The sequence below is a fragment of the Equus przewalskii genome, chromosome 28, assembly GCF_037783145.1.
Source record: "Equus przewalskii isolate Varuska chromosome 28, EquPr2, whole genome shotgun sequence".
Taxonomy (NCBI): Eukaryota; Metazoa; Chordata; class Mammalia; order Perissodactyla; family Equidae; genus Equus; species Equus przewalskii.
In genome coordinates this window covers 12,655,829-12,673,046 of record NC_091858.1, presented here as the reverse complement: position 1 = coordinate 12,673,046, position 17,218 = coordinate 12,655,829, and the positions used below count along the sequence as shown (strand labels likewise).

Sequence of the window (17,218 nt, the reverse complement as noted above, 5' to 3'; positions counted from 1 at the left end):
ACAAAGTGCCAGTTATAAAATAAACGCGTCCTGGGGATGTAACATATGGCATTAGTGACTGCTGTTAATAATACTGCATTGAATATTTGAAAGTCACTAACAGAGTCGATCTTAAAGATTCTCATCACAAGAAAAAAAAAATTCTGTAACTAAGTCTGGTGATGCATGTTAACTAGATTTATGGTGGTGATCATTTCCCAATATATACAACTATCGAATCCTTATGTTGTACACCTGAAACTAAGACAATGTTATATGTCAATTACACCTCAAATTAAAAAAAGAAAGCAAGAAGACTTTTTTCCTGGTGATCAACATTTACTACCCCAATGCTTGTTGGCAAGAACTGCACGCCTATACCACAAGAACCCGGTTACTCTTTATCACAGAATCAGTATACTCAGCAAGAACACAGACACGTGCTCCCACAGGTCCTGGGGCAAAGACAGAGTAAGTGAGAAAGAACTTTTCCTCAAGCTGAGTCTTCCCACGTCCGTCTGCGTAGGCAGAGAACTGAACGGCCAGGCAGAGCTCCCAGAAGGCACGAATTCACCTCAGCTTTGGGCGATCTCTGCATTTCTCCTTGGTCTACATTGAATCATGGGAGAATATTTAGCTTTCTGGAGACTTCAAAAACTAAATTCAAAGATTATCTCATGTACGTTTCCGCCCTCAGAAACGACTTAATCACAGTAGGTCACAAGAGATTACTCATCTTTAATCGAATTCTAGGGAAAAATAGATGATTTCTTTCCATTTCCCATTTTTAATGTCTAACCTAATATTCTACTACTACAGTTTTTTGCCTGATCCAGAAAAACAGACAAATTAATAGTGGAATCATACTATTAGAGCTGCCTGTGCCTCTTTTTTTTTTTTTTGAGGAAGATTAGCCCTGAGCTAACATCTGCTGCCAATCCTCCTCTTTTTGCTGAGGAAGACTGGCCCTGAGCTAACAACCGTGCCCATCTTCCTCTACTTTCTATGTGGGATGCCTGCCACAGCATGGCTTGCCAAGTGGTGCCATGTCCGTACCCGGGATCCGAATCAGCGAACCCCAGGCCACGGAAGCAGAACGTGCAAACTTAACTGCTGCACCATTGGGCTGGCCCTGCCTGTGCCTCCTGACCTAGTTTATCCATTAGAAGTTTGATAGCAGTTTTAGCCCGTTGCTTCTTTTAGTTTGAACTGAAGGGGATCAGGACACACCACTCCAAAATACGCCACTTTGGCACAAGGATTATTTTGAGCTGAACACAATTAAGAAATAGCAGACACAGGAAGAACTCCCTGACCTCCCTCTTCCTACCTAGAAGCCCGGCATAAATCTCGCTTTGTGAAGGCGTCCCTCACCCCTCTCTTGTGCCAGGAAGAGAACAACTCTTATCACTGGAAATGGAAAGATAGCACTGAGGGGGCCGGCTGGGTGGCAAAGTGGTTAAGTTCATGCACTCTGCTTTGGTAGCCCCGGGCTCACCTGGCACAGACCTACACACCTCTCGCCAAGCCATGCTATGGCGGGGTCCCACGTAGAGGAACTAAAAGAACTTGCAACTAGGATATACAACTGTGTACTGGGCCTGTGGGGAGGAAAAGAAAAAAGCAGATTGGCAACAGATGGTAGCTCAGGGCCAATCTTATTCACAAAAAAAATATATATATTCCAGGGTGGAAAGGAGAACCACACCTAAAAGAACTAAAAGGAAACAGTTAGGGTGGGGTTGTAAACAATGGGAATGTGCTGGTTATGCAGGTACTAAAACGCCCTTTTAAAAAAAAAAAAAAGCACTGAGATGAATCTGCGCCAAAAAACCTTATTAAAGTAACGCTTATCTTCCATTAGTTCACCCCATATATTTACCTTCCCACAATTCACCACAGCAGAAGCCCAAACTCCCTTTCCCTTGTCTAGTCGCTTCTCCACAATGTATCACCCTTTGTTAAATTGGTATTAAGCTCCCAGGCCTTACTGCTTCTTTTTCTCACTTCTTTCTGTGATGTTCCCATGTGCATACAAAATGAACCTTTTCTCCTGTTAATCTGGCTATTGTCAGTTTAATCTGCAGGCCCCAGCTACTAAACCTAAGAGGGTAGAGGAAAAGTTTGTCCTCCTCCGTTGAACACAATATGGGGCAAAATCATCTCATACCTGACCCTCTTAACAGTTTAAAGGAATAAATTCTATGAAAGAAAAGTGAACTCTCAGGTACACCAACATGTCACTCATCTTGAAAATACATATCTTCTTTTTTTTTATTTATTTAATTTTTATTTTTTTCGGATGTACATCACATTTCGAATTCTCTATACATTACATCATGTTTACCACCCGAACACTAATTATAGTGCATCCCCTCACATGTGACCCTAATCACCCTACATATCTTCTTGAAAGGGGTCTCCTCATTTGTATCACAGAAGAAAAAAAAAGCCTCCTGGAAAAGGAGTCAGGAAATCAAGGGAAGCAGTCACACCACATAGACACCACCCTTGGCAGGCATGTGAGGCTGGTTAGCTCCGAAGCATGACATGATGAAAGCAGGAAATGAATGACTCTAGGACCAAACTCATTGTCATCTGACGCCCCAATCAGGCAGGGTTCATTAGATTCATTCTAATGCTTTCATGGAGTGAAAGTCTGCACACAGTTCCGGCTTCCCACAAAGGCCCCACATTGTGTGTGGCTCATGTACACCAGAATCAGAATGGAGCTCTTTAAAAATATATCTGCTGGGCCTTCGCTCCAGACCAACTAAATCAGCTCTGGGGTGGAGACCCACGCGGTAGACCCTTAACCAAGTGTTTTCAGAGTAAATGATGTCTGGTACGTAAGAAGCAGGAATAAGGTTTCTCCCTTGTAATTGAGAACAATGCTTAAAAACATTCATCAAGTCACAATTACTCCACACAATTACACCAAAGCCATGGTTTCTGATGGCTGGGCTGCTAATTCCACAGGTTATACTACGCTTGGTTTGTTTTCAACCACATTTTAGCTGACACTCAATTTGCTCCTCAGTAATGTGAGGGTCCTGGACGAGAACAATGCTTCCTAAATTTCTGCATCGATCTGTATGAGTCCAATCCATAATGAAATGAAAACAATGGGACCCTTCTAGTGTTTCATAAAACTACAAGTACTCTTTAAAGTGCAGTTCTTTACTTGAAATTATAAGCTTGCTACTTTTATTAAAATATCATTCTTCATTAAAATGATAGTGATAGTAGAATTTTTTTTAATGGCCATTACTCTAAAAGAATTAAGTCAGCAAGCTTACGTTAGCGCTTCCATTTTTTAAAAAACTATAGTCAGACTGGATCCGTGGATCTCCAAAATCACTTCCAGCTCTATCACTCCATGATCCGAACTTTCACAGAGGAAGGCTTAAAACAAAAACTTGAATTTTTTTTTAATCGTTACAAAAGTACTGCATGGAAAATTTAGAAACTACAGATAACCACTACAATGTCAGCTCCCTGCGGACAGAGATTTTTATCTGCTTTGTTGCTTGATCCCAGCATCTAAAAAATACCTATATACCTGGCATACGAACTAATAAACAAGCAAACAAAAAAACTAAAACAAAAACAAAATATCATCCCATGACCTGGAAATAACCACGGCTACAGTAAGGCTAATTTGAACCTCCCATGTGAATTCGTCCATGGCAACTTAAAAAGATGTACCAGGCTTTAGAATCAATGTATGTTATTAAGGAAAAAAGTAGTTGGAGAGTGAATATTAAAGAAACTCCCATCTGACTTTCCCAAGGGACATCTCTCAATAGTACCACTACCAGAAAACCACTCCTATTGTCACTCTCCTACTCAAAACCCTTCCACAGTTTATTGCGCTTTCAGAAACTCTACTTTTTTTTACCACAACTTACCCATCAGCTTCTGTATCTCTTACTTCTATTAGAGACACTTCTGCTCTAGTCACATTTGGTGACACAACATCTTCTGCCCCTATGCCTCGGCCCCTGACCTTTCCTTGCCAAAGAATGATATTCATCTGTTCAAGCTGAGAAAGAAACGATCTCCTTTGCGAAACCACCCCATGATGCTCAGGCAGAAGTGATAATTCCAACTCTTCTCACAAATTCTGTAGTTTGCTATTACCTGCAGCACCGAATCCAGAGCACCTCACTTTGGGATTGTCCACATTTTGCTCCCCCACTATACTGTAAATTCCTCGAGGGACGGGACCTTTGTTTACAAATGTTTGTATCTACCCCATTCTCTCAGCCAGCCCCAATCCAAATACTTAGCACTTAGAATACAAGAAATAAGGACGTGAGCAAATGAAACGATGTGCTTCAGACAGCTTTCCCCAGACCTGCTTGGAAGTCGCTGCATGTAATCAGTTCATTCCTGCAGCTGGGGCTAGCCCAAATAACTGGAATCTCACCAAATCTGAACTTGAGTCTTAGCAACTGGTTGTACCTTCTCTGATATTCAACGCCTACCTAACACCCTTCCTTGTAATTCCAAACCAAAAACCGGTTAGAGAAGAGCCCAAACGGAATTCCATAAAACTGTCCAATAGGGGATTTGCTGAGATATCAATGCTTCCAGGGGAATAAAAGCTGCAGCAGCAGCAGGAGATAAGTCAGGCCAGGCCCTCTCTGGGGCAGTAAATGGCTGCCCATCTCGAGCTGTCCTTTGATTGCTCTCAGTAGTTTCTCTCTGAGTGTATTCACATTCTAACAGGAACCTAAAAACCAGGTCAGCCCCTTCTTGGTTAAAACCAGTGGAACCAGGCAATGATGACAGATGCCACATGCTGATTATGACATAAACAGGGAAGAAGGACAACAGAAAAAAGGAGCGAGGTACAAAGATGAGCGAGGTACAAAGATGAGCAGTTACCGAGTGCTTTCACCAGTTGTCCAGGGGGTCTCTTAGTGGCACCCCACAATCTGCTTTCTGTAGAGACAGACATTCCTAAGAGTCTGTCTGGACTAAGATGTCAAGGTGCAACTGGATAATTAATCACCTTTCCTCAAAACTTTCATTTTGAACTTGAAAGATGAGCACTGGACAACGGAGTCAGCCTTTTCACAGCTGTCAATTCCGAGTTTCATTCATTTCACACACAGTTATTGAGCAAGGTATTTTGTTAAGGTGATAAGAGGTACACAAACAGCCCTAAGGGATTCCCAAATTAGTATCATTTAAACATCAGTCTCCAAAGGAATTTAGAGGACCCATCCCCAACCCCAGGTTTCTCTTAGATACAACATTTTACTTGTTTTTTAAAGATTGGCACCTGAGCTAACATCTGCTGCCAATCTTTTTTTTTCTCCCCTCCTTCTCCCCAAAGCCTCCCAGTACATAGCCGTATATTTTAGTTGTAGGTCCTTCTGGTTGTGCTATGTGGGACGCCGCCTCAGCATGGCTTGTTGAGCGGCGCCACGTGGCGCCCAGGATCCGAACCAGCGCAACCCTGGGCCGCAGGGAAGCAGAGCGCCCGAACATAACCACTCGGCCACCGGGCCGGCCCCACAACATTTTACTTTTAGCAGCAAGTACCTCACCCAAGTCTTGTGACAGAAAAGGCCACACCAATAATTTGGGGCCAAAACTTATTTTTTAAATGATGACTAATTTCTCATCGCAGGATTTACAACTCTCTTTTTTTTTTTTATGGTAGTTTTAAAATCCCCCCCAAAACAAAACAAAAGGAAAAGGTCTGAGAATTCATTTAATAGTAAATCCTACATCAAAGTAACCTTTAGTCATGGTTCTCAGCCTTAACTGCAGTTCAGAATCACCTGCGGAGCTTCCAAAACTCCCAGAGCCGAGGCTGCACCCAAGCAGCAGGATTTTTCAACTCCTCAGGTGATTGTAACGTGCAGGCAAGGGCGACAACCACTGCTGGAAGTCATTCTGCCCTTGAAATTGAAGGGAGAGAACTGGATCTGCGTTACCCCCCACCCCGACTCCTCACACACAGGCCTGCCGCAATTTTTCCAGGTGCAGCTTCATGTTTCGTGGACCCAGGGATGAGATCAAGCATGGAACGCAATACTCTTCCACCTGGACGAGGGAAGGGGCAGGAAAGTCATGCTGGATTTAACCACCTGCGGCCATCATTAACGTTGCACCTGGGCTGAAACAGACGCAGGCTTAGCTTCGGGGGCCGCTGGAAGACCATTTACACTACTCTCATCTAAACCTGCTGAGATCCTGACCTCAGATGCTGGTGGGAAAGCGGAAAGCGCAGCGCTGGGGGCCCATCCTCGGGTATCGGATGCATGCATCGTACCAGGAAAGAGCACAGGCTGCTCCTGGCGAGGTGAAAGCAAGGGGAGCTGCGGGACGCTGCGCTGCAGAGCCCGAGGCGCGAGGAAAAACGCCGGGGGGGAACCGATACTCACGCAAGTGCCGCCCAGCTTGTGGCTCTCCACCACGGCGGCCCTGGCGCCCAGCTCTGCCGCCCGGCGCGCGCTGGCCAGCCCGCCCGAGCCGCCCCCGATCACCAGGTAGTCGTAGGAGGCCACGGCGCCGGCGGCGGGCGGCGGGCCCTGCGGCTGCGGCTCCTGCCTGCAGGCCATGGCGCGGGCGAGGGCGAGTGCGAGGGCGGCCCGGCGCTGCACCAGCGGGAAGCCGGGGAGGGCGCGCGCCGCCCGCAGCCAGCTCGTGCCCGCGCTCGCGCCCAGCGCCCGCGGCAGCAGGGCCATGCAGGCGGAAGTGCACGGAGCCGGGGAGGCCCGGGGCGGGTCCCCGGGAAAGGCGGGGGCGCGGGCCCCGGACGAGCGCAGCCTCATCGTGACTAAGCACCCGGCCGGGGGGGCGGGGGTAAGGGTGAGGGGTGGGGCTCTCCGGCCAAGGGTCGGCGGAACCAGGGCGGGCCTCCCCGCACCCTGTCCCCGTCCCTGCGCGCGAGGACCGGGCCGCCCGACTGCCCAAAGTGGGGATCCTGCGGTCTCCCTCCGCCAGCCGCCTCTTCCCCCAGCACCTGTCTCCCGCGACCGTCGTGGCATCAACCAGATGTCTGTTTCTGAAGGCCAGTGGGGCGCGGAAGGATGAGCGCCCCCTTGTTTCACCCAGCCTTTCCTGAGCGGGCACCTTGGAGTTGCCAGTGGCGCCGACTTTTCCTTGAGGAAGGGAGATTTACCTCCATTATTTTCGAGGGTGATGTTTCTCAAAGTTTGTTCCGCAGACCACCTGGAGTGCTGACTCCTGGGCCCTGACCCTCATCTACAAAATCGGGAACCCCCCGGGGCGGCGTCCCAGCAGTCTACACTTTCAGCAGCGCCCTCTCCAGCCTTCGGGTGATTCTTAAGCACATTTAGTTTGGGAAATGTTGGAATAAATACTTTTGTGATCCACAGATGAAGCATAAAGATAGGGTAGAGATGGAGACACAAAAGCATTTTCCTCCCGAGCTAAAGAGCCTGGGGTGTCGTGTTAGAATATCTGGAACTACCAACTGCACAGCAAATTAGTAACTGGGCTTTGAATCCGTGTGGCGATCGTCCACCGTCCATGGCCCGTGCCCATCGCCCGCAAGGCTGAGAGCTCTGAAGGCAGAGGAATGAAGGTCCGGGCCACAGAGCCTGAAGGGGAACCGGAACCAAGCACACTCCAGTTAGAATGGTATCCAGTTCTTTTTTTACGTTTTGGTTTTTTTCTTTTCCTGATTAAAAAGTAACATACGGGAAGAAGGGAAAGTTTTTCCTTCCAGTAGAATGTCAGGTGTTTATATAAATGTAGAAAGAACAACAGGGTTAGAAAAATCATTTTGCAACTATCGTAGTGACCTCTCATAGTGAATGTTAAACATCAATGAATGTTAAAACCGCTGAGTGAAAGTTTGATGGGGAAAAAGCGACTGCAGAATATGTCCCCACAGATTGCTTATTGATCACAAAGGAAAAAATGGTAACTTTACAGTGGGCCAGACACCAGCTTACCAAAGTCATGTCTTGCCAGTGATGAGACAGCTGTCATTGTGTGCCTCCTGATGTGAGGAAGGAAGTACACAACTTCACTTATGTACCATTCCTGCTAAAAATCCATGACCTGAATCTAATCATGAGGTAACACTCAGAAAAACCCACATTGAGGGAAATGTTATAGACAGTTAACCTCTACTCTTTAAAAACTATCAATGTCTTGAAAACAAAGCAACGCTAAAGAACTAGTCTAGCTTAAAGAAGATTGAAGAAATATGAGAAGTAAAAGCAAGGCTTGATCCTGGGTGGGATTCTGGATTGGGGAAAATTCACTATAAAGGACAATTCGTGAAATTTGAATATGGCCCGTATAATATATAATGGTACTACATCGACGTTAGATTTCCTGAGTTTGATCGTTGTCCTGTGGTTATGTGAGAGAATATCCTTGTTCTTAAGAGATACCCACTGGAGCGTTCAGGAGTAGGGTCTGAGGCAGAGAAACTTGCATTCTTATTCTCCCACAGGTGCTGTCATAGTCACTTAACCTCTCTGAGTGTCAGTTTCTTCATCCATGAAGTGAAAAAAGAAATAAGACGTGAAACAAGGAGAATAACTTAGAGTGGAGGAGATGAAAGGGCGGGGACTGGAAACAGTAAGTAGAGCGGTGCACTGGCTAGACCGAGGGCTGCTGGAAGGGGATAATGGGACATGGGTGGAGTCCTGCAAAGCCCTGCTTATAACCAGGCTAAGGTGTCTGGACTTTACTCCACAAGCAATAGGAGTCACTGGAGATTTCTCAGAGGTGTCTTTCCCTGGAAATATAAGAAATGAACATGGTGAAACTGGCAGTATGGGAAGCAAAGGTCATAGGTACCAGTATTGAGGACAGGAAGGAACAGATTGAACAGACATGAAGAGGTGAAACTGATAAGTTGCAGGGAGGGTACAAGAGTCAAAGACGACAAGTCTTGAACCAGGAAGAAAAATGGACGCCTTAAAAATGGGAGAAAAATGACACCTTAAAGCAAATATAAAGAAGATAAAAAGAGTCTGTAAAGGTCTATGTCTCTGCTAGTTTTAAAGGAGAAAAGCGCTTTTTTTTTTTGGTGAGGAAGAGTGGCCCTGAGCTAACATCTGTTGCCAATCTTCCTATTTTTGCTTGAGGAAGATTGTTGCTGGGCTAATATCTGTGCCAGTCTTCCTCTATTTTGTAGGTGGGACGCCCCCCACAGCGTGGCTTGACAAGCAGTGTGTAGGTCCGCACCCAGGATCCTAACCTGCGAACCCTGGGTTGCTGAAGTGATTGCACAAACTTAACTGGTACACCACCAGGCTGGCCTCAAGAAAAAACTTTTTAATCACCTAATTACATAATCCCATGCAATATGTTGAAACTAAAGATTCCTAAGGTATTATTTGGGACTAAAATATTTTATTTTCACGTCAGTGTTTTTCCTTTGTGCTTCTGACTTAGGTGGGAAGGGAACAGGTAGCCATATATCCTAAGCACTGGAAGACTTCACACCATGTCTAAGCTTTCTCTTCTTCAAGCAAAGAAATGTCAGTGAAAGTAAAAATTTAGTTAATGTTAATAAGAGTTTCAGGATGATATTAAAGGCTGAGAATAAAAATGAACTAAATTATTCAAACGTGGCAGTCTTGTGACATCATTATAAGCTAGCATGATTTGTGAGAAATGGTGGAGCCCCAAACAATTATTTCACTTTTTAATAGTTTCATCATTAAATATTTTCTTTTGAACACTAGACCAAGGTGATTTCCACAAAGACACTGAAGTATTTGTCAAAATAATAATTAATATGCACTGAGCTAAGCATTGTGCCTAGGAGCTTTATGAGGCTGGTGCTAAGAGTTTTACATCTTATCCCCTCCTCAGCCCAAGAAATAAATACTATTATTATCTCAATTTTATAGATGAGGAGACTGAGGCTCAAAGAGGGTAAATAACTTGTCCAAGATTACACAGCTGGTGAATGGCAGAGCAGGAATTCAAATCCTGGAGACCTAACTCTGAAGCCTAATCTCTTAACCATTACTGGAAAGAAGCCATCATAGATAATGTCTTATGGTGAAAAGACAAGATCCAGGATTTTTTTCAATGAGTTTTTTGTAGGAGAAATTGTTGAATATCACATTTTCTTTCTTTCTTTCTTTTTTGGTGAGGAAGACTGGCCCTGAGCTAACATCTGTTGCCAATCTTCCTCTTTTTGCTTGAGGAAGATTGTTGCTGAGATAACATCTGTGCCAATCTTCCTCTGTTTTGTATGTGGGATGCCACCACAGTGTGTCTTGATGAGCAGTGCTAGGTCCTTACAGGATCTGAACCAGCAAACCCCAGGCTGACTAAGCAGAGCATGAACTTAATCACTATGCCACCGGGCCCTCCCTCTGCAATTTTTCTATAGTATAATTTGTAAGAAATATATTCATGACTCATAAGTGACTAATGTACTTATTTATTTTTTTAAAGTGTAAAATTTAGTAAGTTTTGACATATGGATACACCCATGAAATCATCACCACCATCATAATATGCACATCCATCACCTCCCCAAGTGTTCTGGTGCCCCTTTGTATTCCTCCCTCCTCCCTCTCCTGCCTCTCCCCAATTCTACCACCCCCACCCCCAACTTGATGAGTGACTAATTTATATAATAACTTTGTGTTACTTGAGGTTACAGGTCAGGAGCTATTACGTTAGAAAGAAGATGGTAATGGTACTTCTATAAACACCTGAGAAGCCTGTGCAGGAAATAGTGGTATACAAAGAACCTTGCACATAAGGGGTTGCTCAATGAAATGTGTTTCTCATGGAGCATATACAGTCATGTGTCACTTAACAATGGAGATATGTTCTGAGAAATGTGTAATTAGGTGATTTCATCATTGTGCAAACATCACTGAGTGTACTTACATAAATCTAGATGGTGCAGCCTACTATACACCTAGGCTGTGTGGTACTAATATTTTTTTTTCTATTTTTTTTCCTCCCCAAATCACCCCAGTACATAGTTGTATATTTTTAGTTGTGGGTCCTTCTAGTCATGGCATGTGGGATGCCGTCTCAACATGGCCTCATGAGCGGTGCCATGTCCACGCCCAGGATCCGAACCGGCGAAACCCTGGGCTGTCAAAGTGGAGCATGCGAATTTAACTGCTCTGCCACAGGGCTGGCCCTGTATGGTACTAATCTTATGGGACCACCATCATATGCAGTCCATCGTTGACTGAAATGTCATTATGGAGCACATGACTGTGTGAAGGTAATTACAGTTTTGTGAGAAGGATAAAAATAATATGAGGAAAGGAATGAAACAAATATTACTCAGTTATACAATTTCAGTGTTTTATATTGAGGCAAAGGATAAACATTGAAAAGACTGAGCAATAACTACGATAACTGAATGTGAGGTTAACAAATGGCAAATTTTATGATCATGAGAAAGAATCTTTCTGAGGCAGAACAGCAAATCTGCTTTGTTGGGAAATGGATACTAACTCAGAAGACATATCTAGAGAGAAATCATAGATGTGCCAAATAGCTCATTTACCCTGTTTTTTTTTTTTTTTTTTTTTTTTTTTTTTGCTGAGGAAGATTAGCCCTGAGCTAACATCTGTTGCCAATCTTCCTCTATTTTGTATGTGAGTTGCCATCACAGCATGGCCACTGATAGATGAGTGGTGTAGGTCCTTGCCTGGCAACTAAACCTGGGCTGCCAAAGCACAGCATGCCAAACTCAACCACTAGACCACTGGGGCTAGCTCTCTTTCACCCTTTTGATCTCAAGTTGTTTTACAAATGTATTTTGAAATTAGAAGGTGGGGTAGGGGCTGACCTGGTGGCATAGTGGTTAAGTTTGTGCACTCCACTTTGGCAGCCTGAGGTTGGCCAGTTTGGGTCCCAGGTGTGGACCTGTGCATCACTCATCAGGCCATGCTGTGGCAGCATCCCACATGCAAAATAAAGGAAGATTGGCACAGATGTTAGCTCAGTGACAATCTTCCTCAAGCAGAAAGAGGAAGATTCGTAACAGATGTTAGCTCAGGGCCAATCTTTCTCACCAAAAAAAAAAAAAAAGATGATGATGAGGGAAATCATAAAAAGCCTTAGGAATAACACTAATATTCCTATTCAGAACCTAAATATGTGGTATTGTTTCTGTGACTATTTACTTTTAAAATGTATTTGCAATATTTAAGATAAACAAAATATAAAGAATAATACAGGGGCTGGCCCAGTGGCGCAGTGGTTAAGTTCACACATTCCACTTTGGTGGCCTGGGGTTTGCCAGTTTGGATCCCGGGTGTGGACATGGCACTGCTTGGCAAGCCATACTGTAGTAGGCATCCCACATATAAAGTAGAGGAAAATGGGCACAGATGTTAGCTCAGGGCCAGTCTTCCTCAGCAAAAAGAGGAGGATTGGCAGCAGATGTTAGCTCAGGGCTAATCTACCTCAAAAAAAAAAAAGTTAAAAAAAAAAATACAGTGAACATCCACACCTCTCAGCTTAAGAAATGAAGTACTATCACACTGTGTAGCTCTCTATAGCTAACCCAGTCACATCCTCCTTCCTTTCTCCCTCCCCTAAGAGGTAATCAGTATCCTCAATTTGGTGTTTATCATTTCTCTCTTCTTGGAAATAAAAGTCTATCATCAGAAAAATAGGTATTCATGTCTTATAATGGAAAAGTATGCAGAAGTGAAAATAAACTAGAACTACACATATCTACTTGGAATAATCTAACAACTATAATGTTAAATGAGAAAAGAGTATTATATATTTATATGACATTTAAAATATGCTAAACAATATTACATAGAGATACATAATATACTGTTTTAAAAATTTATTTATACATATGTTTAGAAAAAGAAAAAAAATCATACATAATTTCACCACTCTGACATAACCATTTTTCATTGTTGGTGTATTTAAAGTCATGCCTGCTAGGGGCTGGCCCCGTGGCCGAGTGATTAAGTTTGCGTGCTCCACTGCAGGCAGCCCAGTGTTTCATTGGTTCGAATCCTGGGTGCAGACATGGTACTGCTCATCAAACCACGCTGAGGCAGTGTCCCACATGCCACAACTAGAAGGACCCACAACTAAGAATATACAACTAAGTACCAGGGGGCTTTGGGGAGAAAAAGGAAAAAAATAAAATCTTTAAAAAAATAAATAAAGTCATGTCTGCTAATTCCATCATGTCTGTCATTTCTGGGTCTATTTCTATTGACTGTGTTTTCTTCTGCTTATCTGTCATCTTTGCCTGCTTCTTGGCTTGTCTAGTAATTTTTTATTTAATGGTGGACGTCATGACAGTAAATACCTGAATTTTGGGTTTTTTCTTTAAAAAGGGTTGGGCTTTGTTTCTGCAGGAAGTTGTTATTTACGGATCAGCTTGATCCTCTTGTGACCCATCTTCTAGAACTTTTGTTAGAGCAGGTCTAAAGTAGCCCTTACTCTAAGGATAGTTTATCCCCACGAATAGGGTACCACTCTTTTGTGGCCTCTTAAATGCCTCACTTAAGGGGTCAGAAAACTATACAGTCTGCAGGCCAAGCCCAGCCCACAGCCTGTTTTTGTAAATAAAGTTTTAATGGAACACAGCCACAATCATTTGTTCATTTATTGTGTATGGCTGCTTTCCTGCTACAACAGCAGAGTTGAATAGCTGAGGTAAAGACTGTATGACCTGCAAAGCTTAAAATACTCACTATCTGGTCATTTACAGAAAATGTGTGTTGACTCGTTCCCTAGATGATCAAGAAGAACTCTCTGCTCTGGCTATTGGAATATGAATGTCTCCTTACCTACTTGAGCTGTATTATTCATTCACCTTACAGCACCCTGAGCTGTCTTTGCCTGGTTTTGAGGAGTTTCTCCCTTTGTATGTGCAGCTTAGGCCCCCAAGTGGATTTCTGAAGCTTTTTTTTCTATTTTTCTTTTTCATATATATATATATTTTTTAGGAAGATCAGCCCTGAGCTAACATCTGCCACCAATCGTCCTCTTTTTTGCTGAGGAAGACTGGCCCTGAGCTAACATCTGTGCCCATCTTCCTCTACTTTATATGTGGGACGCCTACCACAGCATGGCTTGACAAGCGGTGCCATGTCTACACCCCGGATCCGAACTGTCGAACCCTGGGCTGCCAAAGCGGAACGTGCGAACTTAACTGCTGCACCACCAGGCCAGCCACAGGAGCTTTTTTTCCTAGCTCCCTCTCCTCTAGAACTCTACACCACAATTTCTAGTGACCTTAACCTCACTGAACTCCGATCTCTGTCTCCTCAACTCAGTGAGACAGAGTTGCATCTGAGTCTCCTCAACTCATATGTGCTCTGCTTGAGGGCCCCCCTGGAACCATGGTATGTGATGTGCCTCCAGGCAGAAAGCCGAGGTGATCATTGGGTTCACCTCATTTATTTTCCTTCTCTTAAGTATCATAATCCTGTGCTACCAGTTGTCCAATATCTGAAAAACACTTGTTTCATATTCTTGTTGAGTTTTCTAATTGTAGATTTGGTCCCTATTATTCCATAATGGCCGAAAGTGAAAAATGTGGGCATTTGTTCAAAGTGGCCTTTGAACAATCTTCTGATCAATGAAACCCTGGCAATGGTGCAGATCTGGATTTCACAGTCAAATGTCCCTTGGGCTCACCTCATCTGTCATGGACCAAATACGGGTTGCTGAAAAAGTGAAAATATTAGGTGTAGAGAAAGAGCACAACTTTGAAGAAGCATTGCTTACAACATCTCCTCTTTTAAACTACTTACAAAATGCCAGAAGTTTTAAATGACCTATGTTGGATCAATTTTCTCTTGAGGACTGTGGGGATAATTGCTCCATAGTGATTAAAAATGCAATAATCCCAACTTAAAAATGGAGGACATAATATCTAGTCTAATGAATATGTATATATTCATTCACTCAACAGATATCCACTGCTTACTCATTTTGTTCCATTGACTGTGGTAGGCAATGGAAATGCGGTGATAAACTAAGCACCTTTCTGCCCTCGTGAGCTAACAGTGTAGTGGAGCAACATTTAAATAATTGTTTAACTATTATGTCTGATGGTCGTAAGTGCTCTCAAGGAAAAGTACAGGGAACTATGAAAGAGCAGAACCAGGTAGAGCCTGACCTCTCCAGTGTAGAGACCTCTGTTTTCCCTTTTCGAGATGACCAATCTCAGTTATTCTCAGCTGGGGTTTGGGAGAAGCAGTCATACAGAGTAGGGGAGGCGTGCTGCATCTTAAATGGACTTTCTTTTTTTTTTAATTTATTTTTTTTGAGGAAGCTTAGCCCTGAGCTAACATCTGCCGCCAATCCTCCTCTTTTTTTTGCTGAGGAAGACTGGCCCTGAGCTAACATCCATGCCCATCTTCCTCTACTTTATATGTGGGACGCCTACCACAGCATGGCTTGCCAAGCGGTGCCATGTCCACACCTGGAATCTGAGCTGGCGAACCCCGAACCCTGGGCCGCCGGAGCAGAATGTGTGCACTTAACTGCTGTGCCACCAGGCCAGTGCTCTGTTTTAGCTCTACCTTCACCCACTCTCACTTCCAGAGCTATCTGGTACTTCCAATTCCTTGGCATTTTGGGGATTTTGCATTGTAATCAGCTTAGTGCCTGGCATTTACCTCCTGCTGGTTTTGCAATTTGCTTTCTTAGGTCTGAGAAGTCTTTTACCACTTTTCCATAGGATTTCTATCTTCAAATATTTTTATGCTGATCCTATTCTCTTATTCCCTGTATTCTTGTGGGTTTGGGCCTTTTAATGACATCTCTTTGATGTCATTTTAGTGGGATTTCCAATGGAAGAAAGCTTGATTCATGTTTTTGTCCCTGCAATCTTACCCAAAAGTCAGTAACTTTTTCTCACTTAAAAAACAAAGTTCTTTGTAGAAAACATGGAAAATTTAGTCAAATGGAGAATACATAAGTAATAAAACAAAAACACTAAGTGAGAAAATGCCTGGCATATAATGAGCTCTCAATATAAGCCTTTATTATTGTTATTGTGAAAATTATCCATAATTCCCTTACTAAAGAAAAGCCCTGTTACTGTTTTACATCTATGTAAACATATTTGTTTTCTCACATAATTGTCTACTGTATTTTCTTGGAAGACAATCCATTTTTCATACTGGAACATATGAAAATGACCATCTGTACAGTGTCATCCCCAAAACGTACAATGGAATCATCATTAACTTGAGTGATGTGTTGCAATTTTTAATTAAATCCAAACATTTATAGATGATCCTATATCTACACATAAGTGGATACTTTTTGCACTAAGATATCACCTTACACCTGTTAGAATGGCAAAAATATCCAAAACCAAGAGTGACAAATGTTGGAGAGGCTGTGGAGAAAAGGGAACCCTCATACACTGTTGGTGGGAATGCAAACTGGTGCAGCTACTATGGAAAACAGTACGGAGATTCCTCAAAAAGTTAAAAATAGAAATACCTTATGACCCAGCCATCCCACTACTGGGTATCTATCCTAAGAACCTGAAATCAGCAATTCCAAAAGTCCCATGCACCCCTATGTTCATCGCAGCATTATTCACAATAGCCAAGTCATGGAACCAACCTAAGTGCCCAGCAACTGATGATTGGATAAAGAAGATATGGTATATATATATATAAATGGAATACTACTCAGCCATAAAAAAGGACAAAGTCGTCCCAGTCACAACAACATGGATAGACCTTGAGGGTATTATGTTGAGTGAAATAAGCCAGACAGAGAAAGACGAACTCTGTATGACTCCACTCATAGGTGGTAGTTAACATATGGACAAAGAGAACTGATCGGTGGTTACCAGGGGAAAGGGGGGTGTGGGGAGGGCACTAGGGCTGAAGTGGTGTACCTACAACATGACTAATAATGATGTACAACTGTAATTTCACAAAGTTGTTAACTATCATAATCTTAATAAAAAAAATCCCATGTTTGTGGCTATTTTATTTATCTTTTTGTGACACGGGTGGTATAGTGGAAAGTGGGTAGGCTTTAAATAAACTTTGCTTCTAATCTCAACTTTACCATTTGCCAGATATACATCTGAGGAACTCGGGGTGACCTCTCTGAGCTTCTCCTGCTCATCTGTGACATTAGGGCAATGACAGTTAACACTTCTTAGGCACTTACGTGTATCGCAGTGTCCCAAGCACTTTAACAGGAATTTTCTTAGTTGATCCTCAAAACAACCTTAAGGAGAAGGTACTATTCTTAGTCTCTGCCCAATTTTTCAATGTCTTCTTCC

The 17,218-nt window shown here is 43.2% G+C and overlaps 1 protein-coding gene and 1 long non-coding RNA gene across 3 annotated transcripts in view; one reads left to right on the top strand and one right to left on the bottom strand.

The window, feature by feature from the left end:
* Window positions 1-7,010, bottom strand: part of GSR (glutathione-disulfide reductase) — a 42,266-nt gene extending 35,256 nt beyond the window's left edge. Inside the window, exon 1 of one of the 2 annotated variants that reach the window (XM_008541705.2) lies at window positions 6,384-7,010. In XM_008541705.2, coding sequence (XP_008539927.2) covers window positions 6,384-6,989 — 606 coding nt within the window. In that variant the 5' untranslated portion in view covers window positions 6,990-7,010. The remainder of the gene's footprint in view (window positions 1-6,383) is intronic. The other variant, XM_070598099.1, reaches the window with a different exon arrangement.
* An 80-nt stretch (window positions 7,011-7,090) lies between these two features.
* On the top strand, window positions 7,091-16,914 carry LOC139079997 (uncharacterized). The gene is made up of 3 exons (XR_011534092.1): window positions 7,091-7,605; window positions 8,432-8,559; window positions 13,902-16,914. It is a non-coding gene; the product is annotated as an uncharacterized lncRNA (long non-coding RNA).
* The last annotated feature ends 304 nt before the right edge of the window (window positions 16,915-17,218 follow it).